Consider the following 23,305-nt stretch of genomic DNA (forward strand, 5'->3'; position numbering starts at 1 on the left):
GAAAGCTGCTAGTTCTAACATAATGGTGGAAATCCATTCTCTACGTAGTTTAAGTTCAAAACTCACTTCCCATGTGAAGATCTTGTCCGTATACCAGATGGCTCCATGCCAACAACCCTCAACTTCAGACGTGGCTTAAATTGTCTTAGCCCGTGAACGGAAGTTGATCTGTTTTTCCTCCCTTCCCAACTCACTCAGAACTGTGACATCCAAACTTCAAACCCCGAATACTTTCAATAATAATAATAATAATAAGCAGCACTTATATAACAGAAAGTTACGAAGACAGTGCTGTTGAGGGGCAAATGGAAATGACCCAACATAGTGAACAGGGCTGGGAGGAAGTACAAGGAATTCAGGAAGAGTCCAACTAGAGATCCTGCGACGAAGTCCAAGAACAAGTTTAATGGGACGAGGGAATTGAAAACATGGAACTCAGGGCCATAAAGGGGAACTGGAGAGAAAAGGCGTGCTCTTGTTTTGTATGTCTTGCATTTCATGGAAAGTTTATGGGTTCAGCAAACACATTTCCTTGGCTGAGGGCTCCAGTGAAAATAAAGGCTGGCTACATAACCATCTGTCACTCAAGAATTGACTGGACCTCTTTAAGGTATATAAGCATTAAAATTGATATTTTATGTTGATTCAGAAAATGCTTTTACATTTTCAGATATGCTTATCAGATTTCATAAGTTATGGAAAATGAAACAAACTTACAATAACATGAGTTTTATCAACGTAGAACAATCAGGGAATTCCCTGGTGGTCTGGTGGTTACAGTTCCATCCTTCCACTGCAGATGGTATGGGTTTGATCCCTGGTAAGGGAACTCAGATCCTGCATGCTGCACCACTAGGCCAAGAGAACAAGACAAAACCCAAAGCAACAAGATCAACAAAAACAGTCAATACCACAGGCATGTTTTTCCCCAAGGGTATGTCTTTTGAGGGGGAAGCCCAAGATTGCCCACATGTAAGTTACACGGAAGCCAGACCAGGGCGTTGGTAACTCGGGCTGATCACTCAAAGCTCACTCACAAATGTAGGAGTAGCATGCTTTCCAGGAAGCACTGAGGACCTCTGTCTCCTTTTTGGGGATACGGGGAGATGCTTTCCATCTCAGGGCTAGAGCAGAGACAGTGTCAGCCCTGGCCAAGACAGATCCTCTGCAGGATTAAATGTGTTTTTTTAGACCTGGAATCTTGAGCAACCTTCTAAACAAGCATTGACCTTTTATTATGGGGTAGTAAAATTACCTTTTGTTTTTTAACAAAGTAATCTTACCATTTTTTTCTTTCAAGAATAAATTAGTTCCAGTCTATACTTACTTGTCAGTGGGAAGGAAAAAATGGGTCAGATGAATCCAAGAGAAAGAAAAGTCCATCACCAGTGTGAGCGGGTGTGCCGCCCCACCCCACTACACATCAGACACACATGCAGCTGGTTTGCAGGCAGTGCAGGGTGGATCCAGATTATCAGAGTACACACAGCTTTTGGGAATTGTAATCAGGCCTAATGCCTTCTTTCTTTCAGGAGTTGGAAAAGTACTGTGAAGTGGCTCGTGCAAGCTCCTGGAACGGCTGAAAGAAACTATTTGCATTGGGCCAGTGATCTTCAGAAAGCAAGGCTGCAGCCTCCCTTGAAAAGGCTACCCGACCTCCACCCCCCCACCCCCACCCCTGACCCCCTGCCCTGGGAAATCTCGACTTTTCCAAACTTAGCCTGACCTACTGGCAACACACTGCCTGCAGTGCTGGAGACGCTGGGCTGGAGTCAGTGTGGTCTTTGTCTGTTTAGTGGGTCCTGGGGCGCTGGGAGGGAGGCTGTATGGAGCCTGTTAATTTGGGGCGTGAAGCAATAGAAAAGCTCTTAGAGGAAGTAACCATCGCTCGAATCCTCCTTCTTGCCCACAAACAGGCCGTAAAAGTGAATTTGAGCTCCGTGGAGACAGGTATTAAATGCAGCCGTTCTTGAGTGGTATTAACCATTGTGTGTGTGTCTAATGTCATTTCTGTAACCAGCGGGGCCCAGGCTGAGGCGGAGAGTTTACTTGGCAAAGAAGACTCTCTTCCCTTAGGTTCTGGGAAAGGGAGAAAAGAGAACAAAAAACTGCAACTTCCAAAACACACAGAAAAGTTCCAAAAGCTAGAAAGGTGTTTTAAGAAAACTCTTTCTGACATAGAACAGGGGAAGGATGACTTGTTTGTTGGAGCTGTCGACTCAATGTTGCTACCAGAAAGTCCAACGGAAGATTCTGGCAACAAATTTCAATTCTGCGAACACTGCTACACACCCTTTAGGTGCCAGAAAACATACAAAATCACTGGGGGTAAAAAGATGAATTGGGTTGATCCCTTCAAGAAAATTAGGTTTGAGTAATTTAAGTATGAAAAGTCTGCAAAAGAATATGACAGAAGAGTTTTCTCTTTCCTAGGGAGTGGGGTTATAGCTAATATTATTTTTAACTTTCTAGTAAATACTTGGATGCTATAACTGAAACATCTTGGTGGGGATGATATGAGTGGACAGTGAGAACACTGGGGCTTGCCTCTTTTTTTAAAACCAGGCTGTTCTGTTCTTTGCGGGGATTCAGTTTGAATACTTCTTTGCGAGTAGGTAGATTTGCTTTAATTGGGCCTTGGGTATTTCTAAAGGGAAGTGATCTTGCTTCTCATCGAAGATGATAACTTCCTGATGGTTTCCCAGGCCCCTGGCTCTCTCCCCTCAGCTTTCGTTGCTGATTGCACTCTATCTCACAAGAGTCCTGTCTCTGCCCAGTCTTTGCCAGCGGAATCTCAGCCAGGCCCTGGGTTAGACCTTCTTTCTCCCGGCCAGTTAGTTCTCTGTCTTCGTCTCCAGGTCCAAACAGTTCTGAACACTAGTCTCATATATTCTCCACATGCTCTTCCTCCAATTTCTTCTCCACCCCCCGCCCCACCCTCTACCCTCCAGCTACACTGGTGCTTAAAACCTTCAGAAGGTTCTCATTGTTCTAAGGATAAAATCCAAAATTCTTAACATGCCTACGAGAGCATGCGTGACTGGCTCTTCTTTGGCCTCCTCTCTGGTTGTTCTTTCTTTGGCCACCTCTTACATTGGAAAAGACTCATGCTGGGAGGGATTGAGGGCAGTAGGAGAAGGGGATGACAGAGGATGAGATAGATGGCTGGATGGCATCACTGACTCGATGGACGTGAGTCTGAGTGAACTCCGGGAGTTGGTGATGGACAGGGAGGCCTGGTGTGCTGCGATTCATGGGGTCGCAAAGAGTCAGACACGACTGAGCGACTGAACTGAACTGGTTGTTCTGTCCGTTCTCCCTTCCTTTCCGCCGGGCTCAGCTCTGTCCCACGTCAGAGCTTCAAATTAACCGCTCCCTTCACCTGGATTGATGGAGCCAACTCAGTCGTCCCTTAGAGCTGGATTAACTCATTATTCTATGCTCTGCATCTTAGCAGAGACACAAAAAGCAGTGTTTGTAGAATGATTTATTTACTATGCATCTCCCTCACATTGTAACGATGACATTGATTATATACCCACGACCTGCTACAGGGCCAAGTGCTAAGTAAATTCTCCATAAATGGATTAAAAGTCTCCATAAATGGATTAATAACTGAGAAGGTTTTAGTTCTGGAGGGTAAAATTTCTCTCCCTAACGATGTGAATGCTCACCTTTACTACAGACAGAACTTCATCTCTGCAGACTGATTATTTTTTTACTGAATGGAGTGGGACTAAGATTGAGACCTCTCTCGCTAGGCCCTGATAGCATTGCAGCCTGGATTCTGCTGGGGGTCCTGTTGGGGGGTTTGGGCCCAGGAGAGAGATGCTCTGGATGGTTTCACATCTTTGGGATCATTAGTTGGTTTCAGTTCTTTTATTTTCCCCTTCTGCAATTCCCTTTCTGTTGCCCCAAAATGTCTGTTCAATTTTGTTGACCCTCTCAATGTGGTCACAGCTGTGGTGTGAGAAGCTGGGCGAGGAAGCTAGCCTCCCCCTTGTAAAGCCATAGGAGAAAATGCTGAGCCAACTTGCAGCGGAGGGAGTGGGAGTCAGGAACAAAACGTCAGGCCGAGGGGAGAAAGGGCAGTAGGGTGGGATTCGGAGAGATAACAGTGGCCACCGGGAATGTGCGGGCATGTGTGGGGAGGGGAAACCAGACAAGGCCTGGACTCTGCTGAGGTTACATAGTGTGCCCGTCACTGTCAGCTCCAAATTCTGCTGAGGTTACATAGTGTGCCCGTCACTGTCAGCTCCAAACTCACCCTTTACGCCTTCTTTGCAAAAAGGGGTCTGGGCCTTTTGCGTAGCTTTCTCTGCCAGCTGGCTTGTGGTTTAGCGTTATCAGTGCAGGGTGTCGGGGAGGCCTTGTGAGAGGGCACAACTCTGCCTGTTGGTTGCTGTGACCTCTCTTGACTGGTTCCTGCAGTACCAGGGTTCTGCAGCGCCAGGTGGCATCCAGTGACCACGGGCTCCTTCTGACACCTCTTTTGGGTAGTTTTTGCAGGGAAGTGCTTTTCCATAAGACACTTCCTTTTGAACAGCTTCCCCACACCCAAGGGGGTCGATATTCAGTAAGTTTTAGGGGGTGGATTTCCAGCAAGTCGCACTGGCATGAGACCACAGTGATTTCCCTACACTCGGTGAGCCAGAGCCACCTTCTCCCAGCAGGGTCTGGGCTCAGGCTGGGAAAGAGGAAGGCTCTATCACAGTCCCAAGGGTTGCGGCTGCCTAAGAAAATATTTATATCTGCTGTCCCTATTCTGAGTTCTCTTTACTTCTAACTAATCAACCCTTCATTGCTCCAAATCCTGTCATATAGTTAATAATTTGCTTTTCCTATTTATTAGCCTGCACAGGACCTTTAGTTGTGGAATGCGAATGCTTCATTTGGCATGTGGGATCTAGTTGCCTGACGGGGGATCGAACCTGGGCCCCCTGCATTGAGAACACAGAGTCTTAGCCACTGGACCACCATGGAAGTCCCATTAATTCTTTATATTAAACTTCTACTGCTTAATTACTGTGTGGTTTCTCTTTCCTGATTAGACCCAGACTGGAACACATAGGTTGGGGCTCAAATTCTGATTATCCTGGGAAGGTGTCTCTTGAAGGGGGGTTGTGGGGAGGAGTTGGAGACATTTGGGTTACATGTACTTTCCCAAGTCTGCAGTAATCAGAAAAAAAATTTTTTTGGAAAAAGTGTGAAAAAACATGACACAAGAAGCCAGGGTGACAAGCATGTAAAGATCCCAGGGTCATAGGCCTGTGCTAAGATGATGCTTGAGTTGGGAACTGGAGAGTGAGTGGGGTGGGAGATGTTTCCCCGGGCAGAGTCACGTGAGCCCCAGTGGAGACAGGACCAGGGAGGGTCTATGCAGGGAAGAGGGGTCCATGTGAGCAGAGCCTGTGGCAGTTGAAAATGGACAGCCAGGTGTGTCTGAGAGCAGGAAGTCCTTGGGACCTCATTTAAAAGTTGCAGCTGTGTGTGGGAAGGTTGCTTCCACCTGTCTTTAAGCCTGGCGCCAGCTGGCAGAAGCTTCCTTGAAGATCTCCGACCCTCTCCAGCTTTCTGGAGTTTAACTGAGGAAGGGCCCTGGCTGGTGTGCCCTGAAATTCATGTCTGGGTTTGTGCACAAGGCCACACTTCTTGTCTGCCTGCTCCCAGCTAACCACTGGTGGAGACACGGGTATTAAGGCAGGTGGGTGCCAAGGAGAACTGGGCCCCCTGGGATGGGTCACTTTGGAGTAGGACTCGCCCACAATCTTCCGGAGGCTGCCAGGAGGTCAGGACGGTTGCTGCTGTCTCCTTAACTGGGGTCAGACTTGCAGGACGCCTGCCTCTCCGGGATCCCTTCACATTTCATCCCACCGCCATCCCCCCTAAGCAAATCCTTCAGTATCTACCCCTGCCTTGGTGCCTGCTTTTTGAAGGACCCACACTAGTACACGGACTAAATCTTCCCCCTTCCTTCTCTCTCCGGGACAGCCTTTGTAAAGGCAGAGACACCGATCATGGCAACAAAGCCTTCATTCCTGGTTCTCCCGAGCGTCCTACCCCTTTCTCCATCACCCCGGCCCTCTGGATTCCTCAGGTTTCTCTAATAAACTCTACAGCTTTCACCTGGAAGGTCCGAATTCTCCTGAACCCCCGCCCCCGCCCCCCCCGCCCCCCTCCCCTCGTCTCCTCCCTCTCGCTCTTTTGGGAAGGTTAGGAGACTAGCAGTCTCTCCTGTCTGCACGGGGCTTCGGATACCGCCTGCTCCTGCCCTCAGTGGTACCCAAGTTAGCACTTTCCCTCTCTTGGCTCTATGGGGAAGGAACTGGATCTTAACGCTTCGCATCCTCCGAGCAGGCAGAGCACGGAGTTCACAGGAAGGCGCTTACTCGAAGCTCGCGGAGTTCTCGCTGCTGATTAGTTGGGGACGTCCTAGAAAGAAAGGGCAGTAGGCGATCGCGAGGTACGGGGGCGGGAGCGGGTGAAGGAGGGTCGGGGGGCTGGTTTGGTGGGCGCAGCTGCGGATGCGCGCCGGCCTGGGGCTGAGGTGGGGGCTTTTGCTGGGGAGATGGTGGGGGGTGGGCTGGGCTGGGCTGGGCGGCGGGGGCGGGGAGGAGGCGGGCCCAGCGGCCCCGGAGGAAGGTGCGGCTCCTCTCGCCACCAAAGGCGCTGCGCGCGGGGCGAGGGGTAGTCGCGGCTGCCGGAGGCTGAGCGCCCGCGCGTGGACGAAGTGACCCCGGCAACTTCTCCAACTCGGCCGGCGCCGCCCTGCGCGCACACGGGACCCCGGGGGAACGGCCGTGTCGCCGATCGGGGGCCCGGGCGGCTGTCGGGCTCTCCACCCAGGTAAGGGGGGCGATGGGGAGGGGTGGCGTGGGGGCGAGTCCAGACGCCCGGGGCTCGGGGCGGGCGGCCCACCGCCTCGGCTTTGTTCCCCGCGCCCTCCTCCGCCTGCCCCGGGCAGGGAGCCCAGGGTGGCGGCTGCGGTCGCCTAGCCGGCGGTGCCCGGAGCACCGGGAGCGGCGCCCTGGCGCGCCCGGGACCCCGCGCAGGCTGGCGGCGCGGAGGAAACGCTTTCCCGACCCCCGCGGTAGGGCGTCGGGGCCTCGGGGGTGAGGCGGCCCAGCGCCCGGAAGGTCCTGGGAGAGCGGCCCCCCGCGCCCACGGCTCGGATCTCCGAACTCAGGGTCCCCCGAGCCCCGGGGCCGCCGGGCGGAAGGGCTGGAGTCCCGCCGCCGCGCCCCCGCCCGGCTCCGCTCCGAGGGGCCCAGGTGCCAAGTTTCTGGGAAAACCGACACGTCGTGTCGCAAACGGATCATATTTACCAAAAACAGTTTGGAAAGAAAAGAGGCCATTCTTCCAACAATTGACGGCCGGGCCGCCGCCGCAAAGGTGAGGGGGGTACGATTGCACCGGGGTCGTTTCTCTTTAAGACACGGTGAAACTTAATATGTTGAGCTTCCCTGTGCTTAACTTTTTAAAATAGCAAAGTGGGGTAACTTTACTTAACTAGGGGGAGGGGAGTCGGCTTGGTCCTGAAGATCATTCCCTTCGCGTTGCTTCTGCGGAGGCCCCGGAGAGGCTGCCTGGTGACAGTTGTAATCTACGCAGCCTTGGGTCGCGATAAGACCTTTATTCACCACGTGGCCAAGGTCTTGGGGTTCTCTTCTCATGCTCATTCAATCCGTTCTACCTCCCCTTCCTCAAAGGCCGCTGAAAAATTATTTTAACCGACAGCACCTGGTTATCTCCAATCCCTCTCAGATAGATTTAAGCTGGAGGGTGGCTAATAAGTCCTTAAGTCTTCCTAGTCTTACAGGTGCTATACATATTTCAGCCCTAGGCTCTCAATAAAATTTCAATTTCTGGTCTTATCATTTGAGCATAACCAATAGATCTTGTGTACATACACACTTACAAAACATTGGTGTTCTTTGAGGTTTTTTTATGTTCTAAAAATGTAGTATTAAGATTGGTGCAGTTCTAAAAGCAAACTTCTTTTCCATTGACCTTTACCTGTTCAGTTTATAGGATGAAACTTCTTACTTTGGAATCAGAGTCCCTAATTATCTTGTGATTGGTAAATGTTAAAAACAGGGCAAGGTATAATTGAAGAGTTTATTATGTATAGTGGCAAAAGGAGCCCCTAATGGTGTCGGAATCAATTTCAGCACCTTAATTTGCCTATGTATAAGATGCTTCATCATCTCACTCTCTCTCTCTCACACACACACACACACACACACACACACACACACGTCTCTCCCTCCCTCACACACACACACACACACCTCTCTCCCTCCCTCTCCCCTTATACCCACACACAGACTCATCAGACGCTTTCCAAGTTGTCGTTTCCAGACCACTGTCTGGAATGAATGAGCATTCTGTTTATACTGTGCTCACTCCATTCATCCATCTGTTGATTACCCACACGTCCGTCATGTGTCAGTCACATCCCTTCTCGGGCAGGCTGTCCTCCCTCCTCCTTGCTGGGCAGTTAAGCTCTTTCTTCTCTAGTAGTCAGTATCTCTATTAGAACAGCTTGTTTTTTGTGACACCTCTGGCCACGCACATGTGCATGCATGTTAGCTGCTCAGTTGTGTCTGACTCTTTGCAACCTCATTAACGGTAGCCTCTCAGGCTCCTCTGTCCATGGAATTCTCCAGGCAAGAATACTGGAGTGGGTTGCCATTTCCTATTCTAGGGGTCTTCCTGACCCAGGGATCGAACCCAGGTCTCTTGCATTGCAGGCAGATTCTTTACTGTCTGAACCAACAGGGAAGTGACCTTGTAAAATTGTGTGAGTTGTTCACTGTATGAGGTCATCCTGTCCAATGGGCAAGTGGAGGCTGAAATCCAATTTGCACACTACTTCCCAAGCCTCTGGTGCCTGCCTCTCCACTGGAAGAAGTCACTTTCTTTAATTTATCTGAACGTCCAGGGTGGGCTAGCTGTGGCCCTACTTCACCCTCTCTCCACTACTAAACTCAGCACCCACCATGGAGACTGACTGGCCAGGAGCTCAGTTAAGTCTCCTTAAATGAGAGAAAAGAAAGCATCTCTACAGACATCTAGGAAGCGGGAGTTTGGGGGCAGATTTCTCATATAAGTCAGGATATAGGAATGGGCTTTAGTTTGCTCTGATGTCTGGCTCTTCAAGTGATTCTTAGAAGTCTTCTTGATTACAGGGGAGAATCTGGGGGAATGAATTCACACGTGAGCATCAAAGATGTGTGCCAGCACGTGGTGGGCCTCCTCAACTGACTCCCTTTCAAGGCAATAAGTATCCATCTAATCATGATGTGCTGAGAGAGAGTACAGGACTCTTAAAAGTAAGGCTATAAAGAGCTCGGCTCACATGAACATGTGTTAGTACATTGGATGAAGTGCCATGTTGTACATAAGCACTACAGTCATCTTAAAGTGACATATCACAGAGTTGAAAGAAGGAAGAAACAAGGCTTTGAATCAGATTTATTTAAATTCTCCGATTGAGATCAGCATTTAGGGTTGCAATTTGCATGCGAAAAAATGGAGTTTGTATGTGGGACAGTTTGCAAACTCAGTTGGCTGTAAGATTCTTAAAAATGCTCCAAATTTGTGTGGTGTTAAAAACTTCTAACCATTTGTGGGCAATCTGGAGATATTTTTCAAGCTAAAGTCAATATGTGGATCATCTCACCAAGATTTATAAAATTGTGTAAAATCATATCCCGTTACATATCAAAAGAACTTGAGAATCATATAGAATCCTGGAATCTCTAGAATTCATTGCATAGAACTTTAAAGACAATATGGACCAGTTTCCCCGTTTTATAGGTAAGGAAAGTTAGGACTAGGAGCCTGTCCCAGGTCATAGAGCTCAGCTAGGGGCACAGCCAAGACAGGCGCTCAGGTTTTCTGGCTCTCAGTTCATTGCTTTATTGATTCAAGTGCTCTTTGTATTCGAGCTTCTATATCTTCCAGTATTGGCTTCAGTTGGGAGATCTTAAAGGCATAGACTAATTATTATAGCTCAGGGAAAGGGAGGATTCCCATCACCAAACACAATGCCTTGTTGAAGTTAGGCAGGTGATACATGTTTGCTGGATGATGAATGGACGAGCTAGTTGAAAGCTTGCTTATTTAAAGTAATTATTTGATATAGCACAGACTGAAGTCCTTTGGAATCCATTATAGTGGAATTTGGCCCACGTGTTTGTGTTTCTTAAATTCAATAACAGTGTTGGATAAACTTGATGGAGGAGATGGGTAGGAATTGCTTTCTATAAAAGAAGCCAGAACTCCTGACCCAAGAGGCATCAGTAGAAAAAGTAAGGGTTTGGAATCAGTAGGTCTGTCCACCAACTAGCCTTCTTTGTGATAACCTTGAACATCACCAACCTCAGTTTCTTTCTGGAACCTCCTGAGTCTCAGAGTTGGTAGCAGGGGCAAGTGAGCTCACACATATGAACCCATTTTGCAAACTTTGGAACACTGAGGAGTAAGAAGAGTTAGAATCGACGGCAGGAGGTGCTTCCTAGGCACTGTGCTGAGCTCTCTGTCCATCACCCAGTTTATTCCTCCAGTAGAACAGCAAGGCTCTTGTGTAGTGAGGAAGAAACCGAAGCCTAAACAGCTACCCTACTACTCTCCCCATGAGATAAGTATTTGGTGACCCCTGAAATGCTTCCCAGGTGGCGCTAGTGGTAAAGAACCAGCCTGTCCATGTGGGAGATGTAAGAGATGTGAGTTCAAAATTCCTGAGTTGGGAAGATCCCCTGGAGGAGGGCATGGCAACCCCGCCCAGTATTCTTGCCCAGAGCCCCATGGAAAGAGGAGCCTGGTGGGCTACAGTCAGTGGGGTTGCAGAGAGTCAGAAACGACTGAGAGACTTAGCACTGATGCACATAGTAATGGTTACTTTGGGTTTAGGATTCCCTGGTGGCTCAGACAGTCAAGAATCTGCCTGCAATGCAGAAGACCTGGGTTCAATCCCTGGGTCAGGAAGACCCCCTGGAGAAGGGAATGGCGACCCACCCCAGTATTCTTGCCTGGAAAATTCCCTGGACAGAGGAGCCTGGCAGGCTAGAGTTTGTGGGGGTCACAAAGAGCTGAACATGACTAAGCAACTAACACAAGCACAAAATGTATTGAGTATTTTTAGTCTCTGAAGGCCAGTAAGAGAACTGCACATCGGAAAGAAAGGCAAGTGATGGAAAAGCAAGTGTGGCGAGTGGATTTAAGAAAACCAGACTGGCAGAAAAATGATCAGTCATAACTGGGTATATGGTCACAGGCAGTGTAAGGTGGTGGAAACGCAAGGGGACAGAGTCCTGAGATTTGAAGGGGGGTAGGATGGACTTGGCAGGTAAGAGTGCAGGGGGCAGTGCATTCAGCTAAGAACCATCACAGACCTCGCATCACAGCCTCAGCAATGCAGGAGGAGAAGGTTGGGGGCCTGCAGGGGACCCCTCACCCAGGTTCACACAGGAAGTCACACTGCTGAGATTTGAGCCTGGGTGTCCGACTGTGTGTTCCTTCTTCTTGCCCGCCCTCTCTCAACTGTTCACGTGCCTGTAATGGTAAAGGAATCGAGGATTTTTAATAAAAACAGTGTAGAATCTGAAAGCTTTTATGAGTTCAGAGTTTTAAGAAAGAACAAAAAGTGCCCTATCTGAAGCCCTCTCAACAGACTGAGGCCAGTAGATGCAGGCTGGTGCCCGAGAAGGTTCCTTGCCAGGACCGTCTAATGTATTTCCTATCTTGGACTTGGTCTGGTCTGGGATCCAGCCCGCTCCTCTCTGGGCGTCCTGTCCAGCTGGAAATGGGTCTGCTTTGTTTCCAGTTAGGAGGTTTGCAGATTGAGGAACAGAATCTGGGCTGCAGCTTTCATTGTGTTGCAGGTGGCGTTGGGTTACAAGGTTTCTTTTAAATCCACCGGTTACATTTCTGAGCTTGTCTCTTGGACATGGTTCTTTAAGAGTTCCCACTACTAAGTGACTTTTTGCATTGGGAATAGGGTGAGAAACTAGAATTTTGGATTTTGGCATCCATAGTTTGGGAAATGGCATAGTAAATAAGCTTGGAAAGCTTCTCAAACTGGTAAAAGTTAAGGATTTCCAAAATCCTTTAAAGAGTCTTCATGGTGATGAATTTTTGTGCAACATTTTGTTGTTTTTTAAATTCAAAATAGCTTTTTGTCTTGTGAAAAGTGTTCTCTGTGTTAGGATTTTCATCTACAAGGAAGGTAACAGTAGTGCTTTCTTCATAGAAGATTATTTGGAGAACTGAGAAATTGATGAAGTAATTAACATAGGGTGCTTAGAACCCTGCCTGCCAGGATGCGAGTTCAGGAAGCGTTAGTTCTTCCTTCCCTGTGGATGGGATCAGCTTTATCAAATGATGTAAAACGAGGATGATGAGCATGGAGCTGTGAGTTGGGCTGCAAAGTGGAGTTCACAGTCCACTCGTTTTCCATGAGTTTACCTCTCTCTGTCCTTCCCTCTGATGCTTCTTCCCTGTTTGGCCAATGATTCCTCATCATTCACTGAGACTCAGCAAAGCGTTTTCTCGGAGCACTATGCACTCTGTCTTGTGCTTCCAGGCACTTTGTCTGTATGTGGTCTGTATCAGCTGAGGCGTTCATTGTGGGATATTTAGTTGTGGGTGACTTCTCCATCACATGGGGAGGGCTTACTTACTTTTCGTACCTCTTCCAGAGCCAACATGGTGCCTTGAAAGGCCGTTCTTAAATGGTGGTTGATAGAATGCATGAAGTGTCCATTAAAATTGTTCTCATATTTCTTCATGTTTGACATTATACCATGATTATGAAGTTGAGTGATCCTTTGCCGAATATTTGACTCTCTAAGTGGACTTTATGAATAATAAAGTGCTAAAAAACAGTAGTTTTCTCCATCTTAAGTGTGCAATAGTAACAACATCATTATACTGTGTATTAATCTAGACCCTTGTCTGGAATACACTTTTTACTCATTTTGCAACTTGGCTAAATATTGGAGGGCCTTAGATTCTTCAAGGAGAAAATAAAATTTTTCTCCAGTGATTGCCAGTGTCTTCTATCAGCGGAGGTGTCAAATTCCTCTCATGGACTTTCCTCTTCAGGAGGAAGTGCTAGGAGATGGTTGATAGAATAATAGTCATATTTACCCTCACCACTATGGCTAGCCATGAGACTGATTTAAAATGGATTTTACTATGCTCTCAGAGAGTGTTTATACATATAAACAGAAACCAAGGAGGACCATATCTGGAATGTGCTGAAATGAATTAACTTATCAAGTGTGTTGGTGGCATTTGAACTTGGGGATCAGTACCTACCATATGAAGGCATGAAACCCTGATGAATGTTAGCCAAACCGGAACCGAGATACTTACTCATTAAACGGTTCCTTTTTGAACTTTCCCTCTGGAAGATCCTAATCATTCTATGGAACTGTAGTCATCGGTTGTAATTCTCCCTTCATGACTGTCTGTCGAACTTCTTGTTGGGAAGTGCACTGCATGTCATGTGGGGAAATTACTTCATTGTACATGAGATGTGGAAGATGAGAAATACCACAGAATGGATGCATTCATTATGTATACTTCCAACCCCCGAGAGCAGCTCACTTAAAAAAAAAAAAACTGTCTTCTGTATCAGAATTCTGTTGTTATAACTAGAGAGCACTGGTCTCCTCCAGGCCCCAGGCTCACCTCACATGTCATCCTTCTGAGGCTCTCCCTGGCCTTTTCCTAACACCTCATCTTTTCTTGAAATGTTACCACTCCGTCCTCACCATTTTTGGAATTCATCTTCCGAATGGCTGTGTTGCCAAACAGCGGTTGTATGTGTATCTGCATCCTTAATCCCTTCTCAGTTGGAGTCCTTATTAATAAAGTAAAAGTGATCAATCCATAAGGTTTACTTTTTGAAGTGTTCTGGAACATACATGACTTTTATCAATGCCTTCACTTTTCTCCATTCTGATAAACAACAAGGATTAACTGTTTGAAAGATACTTGTATGTGTTTGTTTGAACGATTCTTGTATTGTCCAGTCAGAGATGATAATCATACTATATTGAAAAAAAACTGGGGTTCTGGATTTTGGATAGATTTAAGAGCTCTGCATTTTGGGTAGTTTTGCCAAAAATAGCTGTGTGATCTTGAACAAAACAGGACATTCTCTCTGGGTTTCTGTTTCCTAATTTGCAACTTTGGTGGCCAGGGAAGTCACATTGGACTAAATGACTTTTTGAGATCCTTTCAGCTACAAAACTCAATGATTCTGTGCCGTGATAGGATATAAGAAAGCAGAAGAAAAATGTATAAAATTTTAAAAATAGTCCTTATATTATGCTATTATGCTCACTAGCATTTGGGCCTTTCTAGATGACGGGTAACCATCACCCTGCACTAGTAAGGAAGGCAAGATCTGTGAACCTGTTCGTCAAGAATATATATATCCAGAATGTGTAATTAGACATTGCTGACCCACTCCAGTACTCTTGCCTGGAAAACCCCATGGACGGAGGAGCCTGGTGGGCTGCAGTCCATGGGGTCACTAAGAGTCAGACATGACTGAGCAACTTCACTTTCACTTTCCTGCATTGGAGAAGGAAATGGCAACCCACTCCAGTGTTCTTGCCTGGAGAATCCCGGGGACAGGGGAGCCTGGTGGGCTGCCTTCTATGGGGTCGCACGGTTGGACATGACTGAAGTGACTTAGCAGGAGCAGCAGCAGCCATGTAGAATAGATGTAGCACAAAGTCCCCAGGTAGAATATAAGTAGGAGGTGTATACACTGGGTCAAGGTTAAGCTATATGAGAATGTTGATAAATGATGGCACTGCTGAGTCTTAGTAGGACAGACTGTGAAGAGAAGCCAGAAGAGACTTTAGAGAGAACGGTCAAGTCTTGTTACCGTCTCTTCCAGATGGAGAAAGACAGACAGGAGTTCTCAAGCTTGAGTTTGTATAAATACCCCTTTGGCAGTGCACGTTCCTGAAAGTCACTCTGAGATGATGTTTCTGGAAATTGAAGGTGCAGTTATTGAAGCACATTGAGCTGTGGCTGGTGGCTCTTTGATTGTACCTCGACAAACTCTGCCCTTCAGGGGAGATTTGTACTCTTAGGACAGTTGACTTGGAAAGGGAGCATGGAGAGCTGAACCCATGCTTTCCCTACATCTTTCTGCTGCAGGATTCTCATATGACATGACTTGTATAAGGCTGTGCGTACCTAACCATGTTGGTTAGTTTTTGCTAAGGTTGGGCAAGAGATTTGGAGATTATCCACAGAGAAATGCAGTACAGTTTTACTTATTTCAGATTGGATCTATGATGTGTGGTTTGCCGGGCGTTATGGTGGCTCAGTGGTAAAGGACCTGCCTGCCAGTGCAGGAGTTGCAGGTTCGATCCCTGGGTCAGGAAGATGGATCCCCTGGAGGAAGAAATGGCAACCTACTCCAGTATTCTTGCCTGAAAAATCCCAGGTAAAGGAGGAGCCTGGTGTCCATAGGGTTGCAAAAGAGTTGGACATGATGTGACTAAACGAAGGAAACAAATTTTTAGAAAGGAACTCAAGGGCTCTAAAGAAAAAAATTTGTTAATATATTAACTATAAGCATATTAATAGTAAGTGTGTTAATGATAAGATATTAATAATGAAAGGTAGGGAAAATTTCAGTCTACATAGACCCATCTAAATATTTTGTAATAACTATGAACAAGGAAGCATTTTTGCCTTTTCAGTAAGCCATTTTCTAAGAAATACTAATAGGCAGTGTTTTGCTTAGTTCCATTTCAGTTTTCTATGTAATTGGAATTTTTAGATGACCTGTCTTTAGAAATTTCAAGATGTCACTAAATCCAACTGTAATAAGTTCTACCTTGGCTGTTAGTCTAAATATGTGAGGAAATTGAGTCCAGAAGGATGTCAATGTTACTGGAGTTTTGGTGTATGTTGAGAGGAGAATGTCATTGCAATATGGCATTTTCTGAAAAGCTATCTGTCACAGAAGCTAAATTTTGATGGCTTGATAAATCTCATTAGTTAGAAAATTCACTAAAACTTGAATGATATATACAGAGCTGGCAGCCAGCACTTGGAATTTTCAGCAAATCAGTTAATGAGTAAATCTGAAAATAGATGGGCACATTCATATTTTATTGTCAACATTAAATAACAACCCATACAATCTTCCTGTGATCTAAAGAAAAACCTTTAAACATTTATGTGCAAAGTTGCTACAGTCATGTCTGACTTTTTGCGACCCCTTGGACTGTAGCCCACCAGGCTCCTCTGTCCATGGGATTCTTCAGGCAAGAATACTGGAGTGGGTTGCCATTTCCTTCTCCATTAAACATTTATAGAGTGCATTAAAATTTCTTGAATAATTTCAAAATATAAAAGTACATTTATATTTGTGTGGAATAGAAGAGATGACAAACTTTAAAAGAATATGTAAAAAGTAGCGATACAGTCATGAGGATTATACTTACATATGCATATTCAGAATGTCGGTCCCATATCACAAATTGTGCTGTATTCCTTTAATAGTTGTCATGTATCAGTAAGCATTCTAGAACAGAATAACCTTTAGAAATCTAATTCAACCCATGTTTCAGAAGAGAAATTTGGTGTTTTGGGAAAGTTAAATGACCTGCTTTAATTCCCCATCATAAGAAATGAATGGCAAGCAGAACAAGGTCTACCTCCCAGATTCTTTAGACCTTTTTCTCTGTCCTTAAAAATTAGAAGGACCTACTAGGAAGACTGCATCAAAAAGCCAGGAAATGTTTTAGATTTTCCATGAGAAAGGAAACTAAACCTCTGAATTTTTGGAATTAGCAAAGGCAATAACAACTTCTTGGCTTGTGTATTTTGTTGCAGTTGTTCAGCCGCTAATTCGTATCCCACTCTTCGCGACCTCATGGGCTGCAGCACGCCAGGCTTCCCTGTCCTGCACTACTTCCCACAGTTTGCTCAAATTCTTGTCCATTGAGGCAGTGATGCTATCTAACCATCTCATCCTCTGTTGCCCTCTTCTCCTTTTGCCTTCAGTCTTTGCCTGCATCAAGGTCATGTTCAAAGAGCTGATTCTTCACATCAGGTGGCCAGAGTACTGGAGCTTCATTTTCAGCACCAGTCCTTCCAGTGAACATTCAGGGTTGATTTTCCTTTCGCATTGACTGGTTTGATTTCCTTGCAGTCCAAGAGACTCCCGGGAGTCTTTTCCAGTACCACAGTTTGAAAGCATCAATTCGTTGGTGCCCAGGCTTTTTTATGGTCCAACTCACATCCATACATGACCACTGGAAGAACCATAGCTTTGACCATATGGACCTTTGCTGGCAAAATGATGTCTCTGCTTTTTATTACGCTGTCTAGGTTTGTCATAGCTTTTCTCCCAAGGAGCAAGCGTCTTTTAATTTCATGGTTGCAGTCACCATCCATGGTGATTTTGGAGCCCCCAAAAAATCTGTCACTGCTTCTACTTTTTCCCCATTTATTTGCCATTATATGATGGGACTGGATGCCATGATATTAGTTTTTGAATGTTGCGTTTTAAGCCAGCATTTTCATTCTCCTCTTTCACCCTCATCATGAGACTCTTCAGTTCCTCTTCACTTTTTGCCATTGGAGTGGTATCATCTGCATATCTGAGGTTGTTGATATTTCTGACAATCTAGAGCCTACTCAAAGGAATGTACAACTTTACATTGTACATGGAGAGGACAGCCTACAACTCAAGCTTATTTTGTGGGTTACAGCAGATTGTGTCATCTGCACAAAGATAAATAGGCCTTTTCCTAATGAAGTGTGAGTGGGAGATTTGAGGGTAGTACTATATACATTATTTGAGTTGAAAGGAATCTTAGTTTACTCCTTTATTTTCTGTCAGGGGGAAACATAGCTTTGTCCCAACTCTATGTTATAAATAGTGAAGTGAATCTTGCTCAGTTGTGTCTGACTCTTCGCAACCCCATGGACTATGGAATTTTCCAGGCTAGAATACTGGAGTGGGTAGCTGTTCCCTTCTCCTAGGGGATCTTCCCAAGCCAGGGATCAAACCCAGGTCTCCTGCACTGCAGGTGGATTCTTTACCAGCTGAGCCACCAGGGAAGCCCATGTTATGAATGACTATGATGTTTTTGTTAATAATTGTTTTAAAATGAAATAACATCTTTCAAGTCTATCAACTTGTATTATAAGCAAAATAATTATAAAGCGCATGTCCATGAAGTTCAAAATACTTTTTGGTTTTGATTATAGCCAAACTAATGGAAGAGGTTAGTAATGTGTCTATAAAGATGGTAGTTTGGGGCCTATGACTGATTTTCTGTTGGAAGACAGTGGGCCATGCTCCCAGACACACCCTCAATTTTAAGGGCAGCCTTGCAATGACAGCATCCAAGAAAAGAAACACTGAAAGTGAAACTCACTCAGTTGTGTCCGACTCTTTGCAACGCTATGGATTATGCAGTCCATGGAATTCTCTAGGCCAGAATACTGGAGTGGGTAGCCTTTCCCTTCTCCAGGGGATCTTCCCAACCCAGGGATCGAACCCAGGTCTCCTGCATTGCAGGTGGATTCTTTACTAGCTGAGCCACAAGGGAAACCCAAGAAAAGAAAACTTACTGTTTCTTTTTAAATAAATTTATCTTCCAGTGTAAGCATTGTCCATTTTTGATCAGTTTAACCATTTATTTTTGACTCTGCTGGGTCTTCGTTGCTGCGGGCCGGTTTTCTCTAGCTGTGGTGTGCAGGCTTCTCGCGGTGGTGCCTTCTCTTACTGCACAGCAGGGACTCTGAGTGCGGGCTTCTGTAGTTGTAGCCCATGGGCTTAGTCGCCCGGCGACATGTGGAATCTTCCTAGGCCATGGATTGAACCTGTGTCCTGTATATTGGTGGGCATCAGATTCTTCACCTCTGGACCTCCAGGGAAGTCCAAAACTTACCGTTTGGTCAAATAGAAAGCATGCTTAAATTGTGGTCTGAAGTCTGGTTTTCAAGTCTGTCTTCACTGAATTTGTATGTAAGCTTTGGCAAGTATAGCTAGATTTATGTGAACAGGTAGGACCTTGGGTAGAGTGGGAGTGGGGAGATGCTGCTAAGAGACGAAGAAGGTTCTACATATTACAGCATCATTATTGCAAGTGTGTGTGTGTGTGTGTTAGTCACTCAGTCATGTCCTACTCTTTGCGACCCCATGAACTGTAGCCTGCCAGGCTTCTCTGTCTATGGGAATCTCCAAGCAAGAATACTGGAGTGGATTGCCATTCCCTTCTCCAGAGGATCCTCCTGACCCAGAGATCAAACTCTGGTCTCCTGAATTGCAGACAGATTCTTTACCATTTGAGCTACAGGGAAGTCTTTCATTATTGCAAGGTATCCTGTTAATCCAAATGAATTAACAGAGGATGTGGCAATGTCTATGTTCTTTTTTTAAGCCAATCACACTATTCATATTATTCAAGAAATTAGCCAAAAAGCCCCTTCTCCCTTATGGAACACCCCTGTCTCCACCCTGCAAGCCTCTCTACGTTAGTGTATTCTTACTTTTCAAGATGAAGGTTCATCTAGTGAGTGCTTAGTAGGGACTAGTTGAAAATCTTTTCCTAAAGGAAAAAGGAAGTCCTAAAGGAAAACCAAGTAGCAGGTTCAATAGGTTGATTCTCACAGTGTCTCAGTTTTTGATGTTGAAGCTTCATGTAGTTTTTTATTTGGGATCCTTGAAAATTGTTAAAATAGCATTAAATTGAGATGTGGCTTATAATTGACAGCTAGCCAGCATGGCGGCTCTTCCCTGGTTTGTCGAAGGTCAGCGAGTTCACCCGGGGAGATGGCTGACCTGTGCCATGAACCATACAGAGAATGTGGTGAAATCAATTATCAAAGGCTGGGGCCCCTGCACTGGGAGCTCATCTTAATCACTGGACCATCAGGGAAGTCCTATGAGCAATAGTCTTATTCCTGCTTATTTGAAGGTATCCAAGCCAGGTTTTCCTGGAAAGAGCTGTCTCATAGTTTAATAATCTTCCTGTTTGGTCACTTTGCTTCTTCAGTCCTCTTTTCAGTGGATATTGGTCACTGACAGCCCAGGGTACCATGATCCTGGTTTTCTGGAAATAAGTTTCTTGGCACTGCTCCATCCTTTTGAGGTTTAATTTCTGAAATACTGGTAAATTCTGCCTTCTTGAATTATTCATTGAAAGCATTAAGACTTTTGACTGTGGATGTGTGTCTTATAGTGAGAAAAGAAATGTATAGCCTACACTGCTGCTGCTGCTGCTGCTAAGTCGCTTCAGTCGTGTCTGACTCTCTGCGACCCCATAGACGGCAGCCCACCAGGCTCCCCCGTCCCTGGGATTCTCCAGGCAAGAACACTGGAGTGGGTTGCCATTTCCTTCTCCAATGCATGAAAGTGAAAAGTGAAAGTCACTAGCAGTGAGTAAATACTTTCTCATGGCATCTTGACTTTTTCAGTGGGTGACTCTCCAGTTAGATTCAGCGTTTCTGGGGCAGTGGCTGAATGTTTACTGCGGTTAGGATGTTGGACTAGAATAAGAAGAGAAAGAGAATAATGGAAAAATATTGGGACTGCTCCAGGGTTCTCAAACTTTAGGGTATCAATATAACGTGGAGGGCTTGTTAAAACACAGATTGCTCAGCATCCCCTCGTGGTTGCTGGTTCAGTAGATCTGGGATCAGCCGGAGAATTTTCATTTCTAAGAAGTTCCCAGGGGATGATGCTTCTGTTGATCCTGGACCACATTTGGAGAACAGCTGCCCTGGAGATTCGGTGAATGGGGATGTAGCTCTGTGGATACCAGTCTGCTTCTCAGGGGCTCTGTTTTCCTATATCTGAGAAATGGTACAATATTTGTGGTTTTCAAGTATTTGAAATCAGAGGAGTCTTTTGTTCCAAACTACATATTGTGTGAAACTCCAAAATGCAAAAGAGAGAAACTGGAATTATGTTACAGCAGAGGTAGAGAATAAAAAGATTTGTGTATTTTGTGTATCTTTGGAGTGGAGAGGGGGGACAGCCCTGGGCTCTCTCTGAAGAACCTAAAACAGTGATAAATCCAATGGAAGAGATGATTTCTGAGGCTTCTGGCATTTGTCATTTTCCCTTTGATTGTGCATGCTCTTGAAACTGGAGACTATTACCTCAATAGCTGGACAAATCTGATCCAGAGACTTAACTGTAAGGTTGTGCCTGTGAGAGACTATGTTTAGTCTATATAAATAGGAATTGAGTCTGTATAAATAGGAATTTATATTGCCACTCAATTCTCATGGTACTATAAAAAAAAACAAAAAAAAAAACCCGAGCAGTTCATTTCAGGCAAGAAATGGGGAAATTCTAATGAAAAAGGAAATGGGTGGAGGGTCAGGGGACATGTCTTCCTGCCTTTGGTTTCAGCAGGAGTGTGTAATTCAGTTGAAAGGCTATTCTTGTAAGCCTGGCGGTCAAGCCTAAAATTGGATTTCCTAAGCTTTAGTGGAATCTTTCCTGGAAAATAGATAAAAAGGAGAATAGCAGTACCAACTTTTTAATCAAAGAATGAAACATCTCAGACATCACAGATGTCCAGAGAAGATGTCTGCCTATTGCTCTTGGTTTGTTTTGTCAGCTACTTTATGGAAGCCCTGAAACCAGCCTTAAGCAAAATTATTAATTAGTTTAAACTTGACTTTGGTACTCAATGAGTCCCTGTTCTGGGTTTCTTCAAACCTTTATTTTCTCTCTTCTTCTTTGGCTCATCCTCCTTATAAGAAAAAGTTTAGATATTAATAAAAAGAAGCAAAATGCCCATAAGTATGGAACAATCTCCGTGGTTTATTAAGTGAGAAATCCAGGTGCAGACACTGTAGAAGTGCTCAGCCTTTTGAAGGAAAGTGTTTTTCAGACAATGAATCACAGGTAGTGACCTCTGTTTGGTGGTGGATTTGTTTTTAATTCTAGTGATAGACTTAAAAAGATTCCAATACCTTTCTGACTTTTTTTTTTCTTTACTAAGACCCATATTCAGGCACACATGAGATGGAATGACATAGCCTAACATGGAATAGAAAGTGTCTAAATACATTGCATGTAGTAAGGATATTGTTTCTTGAAACTTGAGTTTGATACAGACCTGTATATACATGCACACTTTAGATGTATGTAGGATATGTATGCAATATCATATGGTATAGATAGGTAGAAAGATAGGAATATATGGTATATATTATATATATATATAGTATTAGTTAAACTTCTTCAGAAAGACAAAATCAATAGGAGATGTATATATGCAGAAAGAGTTTGTAGGAGGGAAATGGCTCATGTGATTATGGAGGCCGGCAAATCCAAAATCTCAATGCGGGCAGACAGCCTGGAGACTCAGGAGGGGTGATGATTCAGACAAAGTCTGAAGGCAGTCTGCTGGAGAATTCCCTCTTGATCTGACTGGTCTTTCTGTTCTAGTCAAGTCCTCAACGGATTGGATAAGGCCCACCCATATTACGGCGAGCAGTTTGTTTTATTCATGGTTCACTGATTTAAATGTTAGTCTCATTCTCAAACACCTTCCAGGTTGGCAAAATTAACCATCATGTAGATATAAGTCACAAGGCAAAATGTCTTACTTATCAAAGTTATACACAATATAACTATGGATATCTATATGGATATCTATATCTATATCTGTATGGATATCTATAAACAAATTTACACACACCCCACACAGGTGTGCGTGTGTGTGCGCATACAAGTATATCCATTCTAGGGATCTCTCTCTTCCTGTCTCTTGATATTCCTAGAAAGGTTGGTAGATAAATTAGGTAGGTAGATACAGATGGATGAATAGCTAGCTAGATACCCCTAGAATCTCTCTGAAGCAGAGGTTCTGAGTCTGGGGAGGAGTCTTTTTCATCACCTGGGGAGTTTTTCTATAATGAATATGTTGTGCTGCTACCTCTTCCTGCTTCTTTAAGAATAAATTCTAAAATGGTGGAGGGGAAGGAAGACGGGAAACAGCAAACTGTTTTTGAAAAAGTTTGGACTGAAGCAAAGAAAAGACTAGTGCTCTGAAAGTGGATTTCTAGGCGTCAGTAATCAGCTGGGAGGTGATGAGCTCTTGGGGGCTCTGGGCTGAGGTCCCTGAGATCTCAGGAGCTTGGATAGCCAGCCAGGGTACCTGATGCTCCTGCTGAGGTTTGCTTTGCTCTTCACCCTTTAGAAACAAGTGCCGCTTTACAACCCTCCACATTGACCAACACGTTGATGTTCCTACTAAGTGACTGAAAATACAGTTGACCCTTG

The 23,305-nt window shown here is 45.1% G+C and overlaps 3 protein-coding genes across 15 annotated transcripts in view; 2 read left to right on the forward strand and 1 right to left on the reverse strand.

The window, feature by feature from the left end:
• Positions 1–5,022, forward strand: part of SCAF8 (SR-related CTD associated factor 8) — a 221,559-nt gene extending 216,537 nt beyond the window's left edge. For all 11 annotated transcript variants that reach the window (XR_011568540.1, XR_011568538.1, XR_011568537.1 and 8 more), the window contains one exon: positions 1,533–5,022. The gene's annotated coding sequence lies outside the window, so the exon portion shown is untranslated. The remainder of the gene's footprint in view (positions 1–1,532) is intronic.
• A 1,349-nt stretch (positions 5,023–6,371) lies between these two features.
• Positions 6,372–7,319, reverse strand: LOC139184856 (proline-rich protein 2-like). The gene has a single exon (XM_070795645.1). The coding sequence runs from the start codon at positions 7,317–7,319 to the stop codon at positions 6,372–6,374; it is 948 nt and encodes a 315-aa protein (XP_070651746.1).
• Positions 6,668–23,305, forward strand: part of TIAM2 (TIAM Rac1 associated GEF 2) — a 236,290-nt gene continuing 219,652 nt past the window's right edge. The window contains exon 1 of one of the 3 annotated variants that reach the window (XM_070796428.1): positions 6,668–6,846. The gene's annotated coding sequence lies outside the window, so the exon portion shown is untranslated. The remainder of the gene's footprint in view (positions 6,847–23,305) is intronic. The other 2 variants (XM_019967625.2, XM_019967622.2) reach the window with 2 other exon arrangements.

The sequence above is a fragment of the Bos indicus genome, chromosome 9 (genome assembly GCF_029378745.1).
Source record: "Bos indicus isolate NIAB-ARS_2022 breed Sahiwal x Tharparkar chromosome 9, NIAB-ARS_B.indTharparkar_mat_pri_1.0, whole genome shotgun sequence".
NCBI classification, from domain to species: Eukaryota; Metazoa; Chordata; class Mammalia; order Artiodactyla; family Bovidae; genus Bos; species Bos indicus.

Excerpts from the sequence above, each read along its gene's own strand:
- LOC139184856 (XM_070795645.1), bottom strand. The coding sequence starts at position 7,319 with ATGATCCGTTTGCGACACGACGTGTCGGTTTTCCCAGAAACTTGGCAC.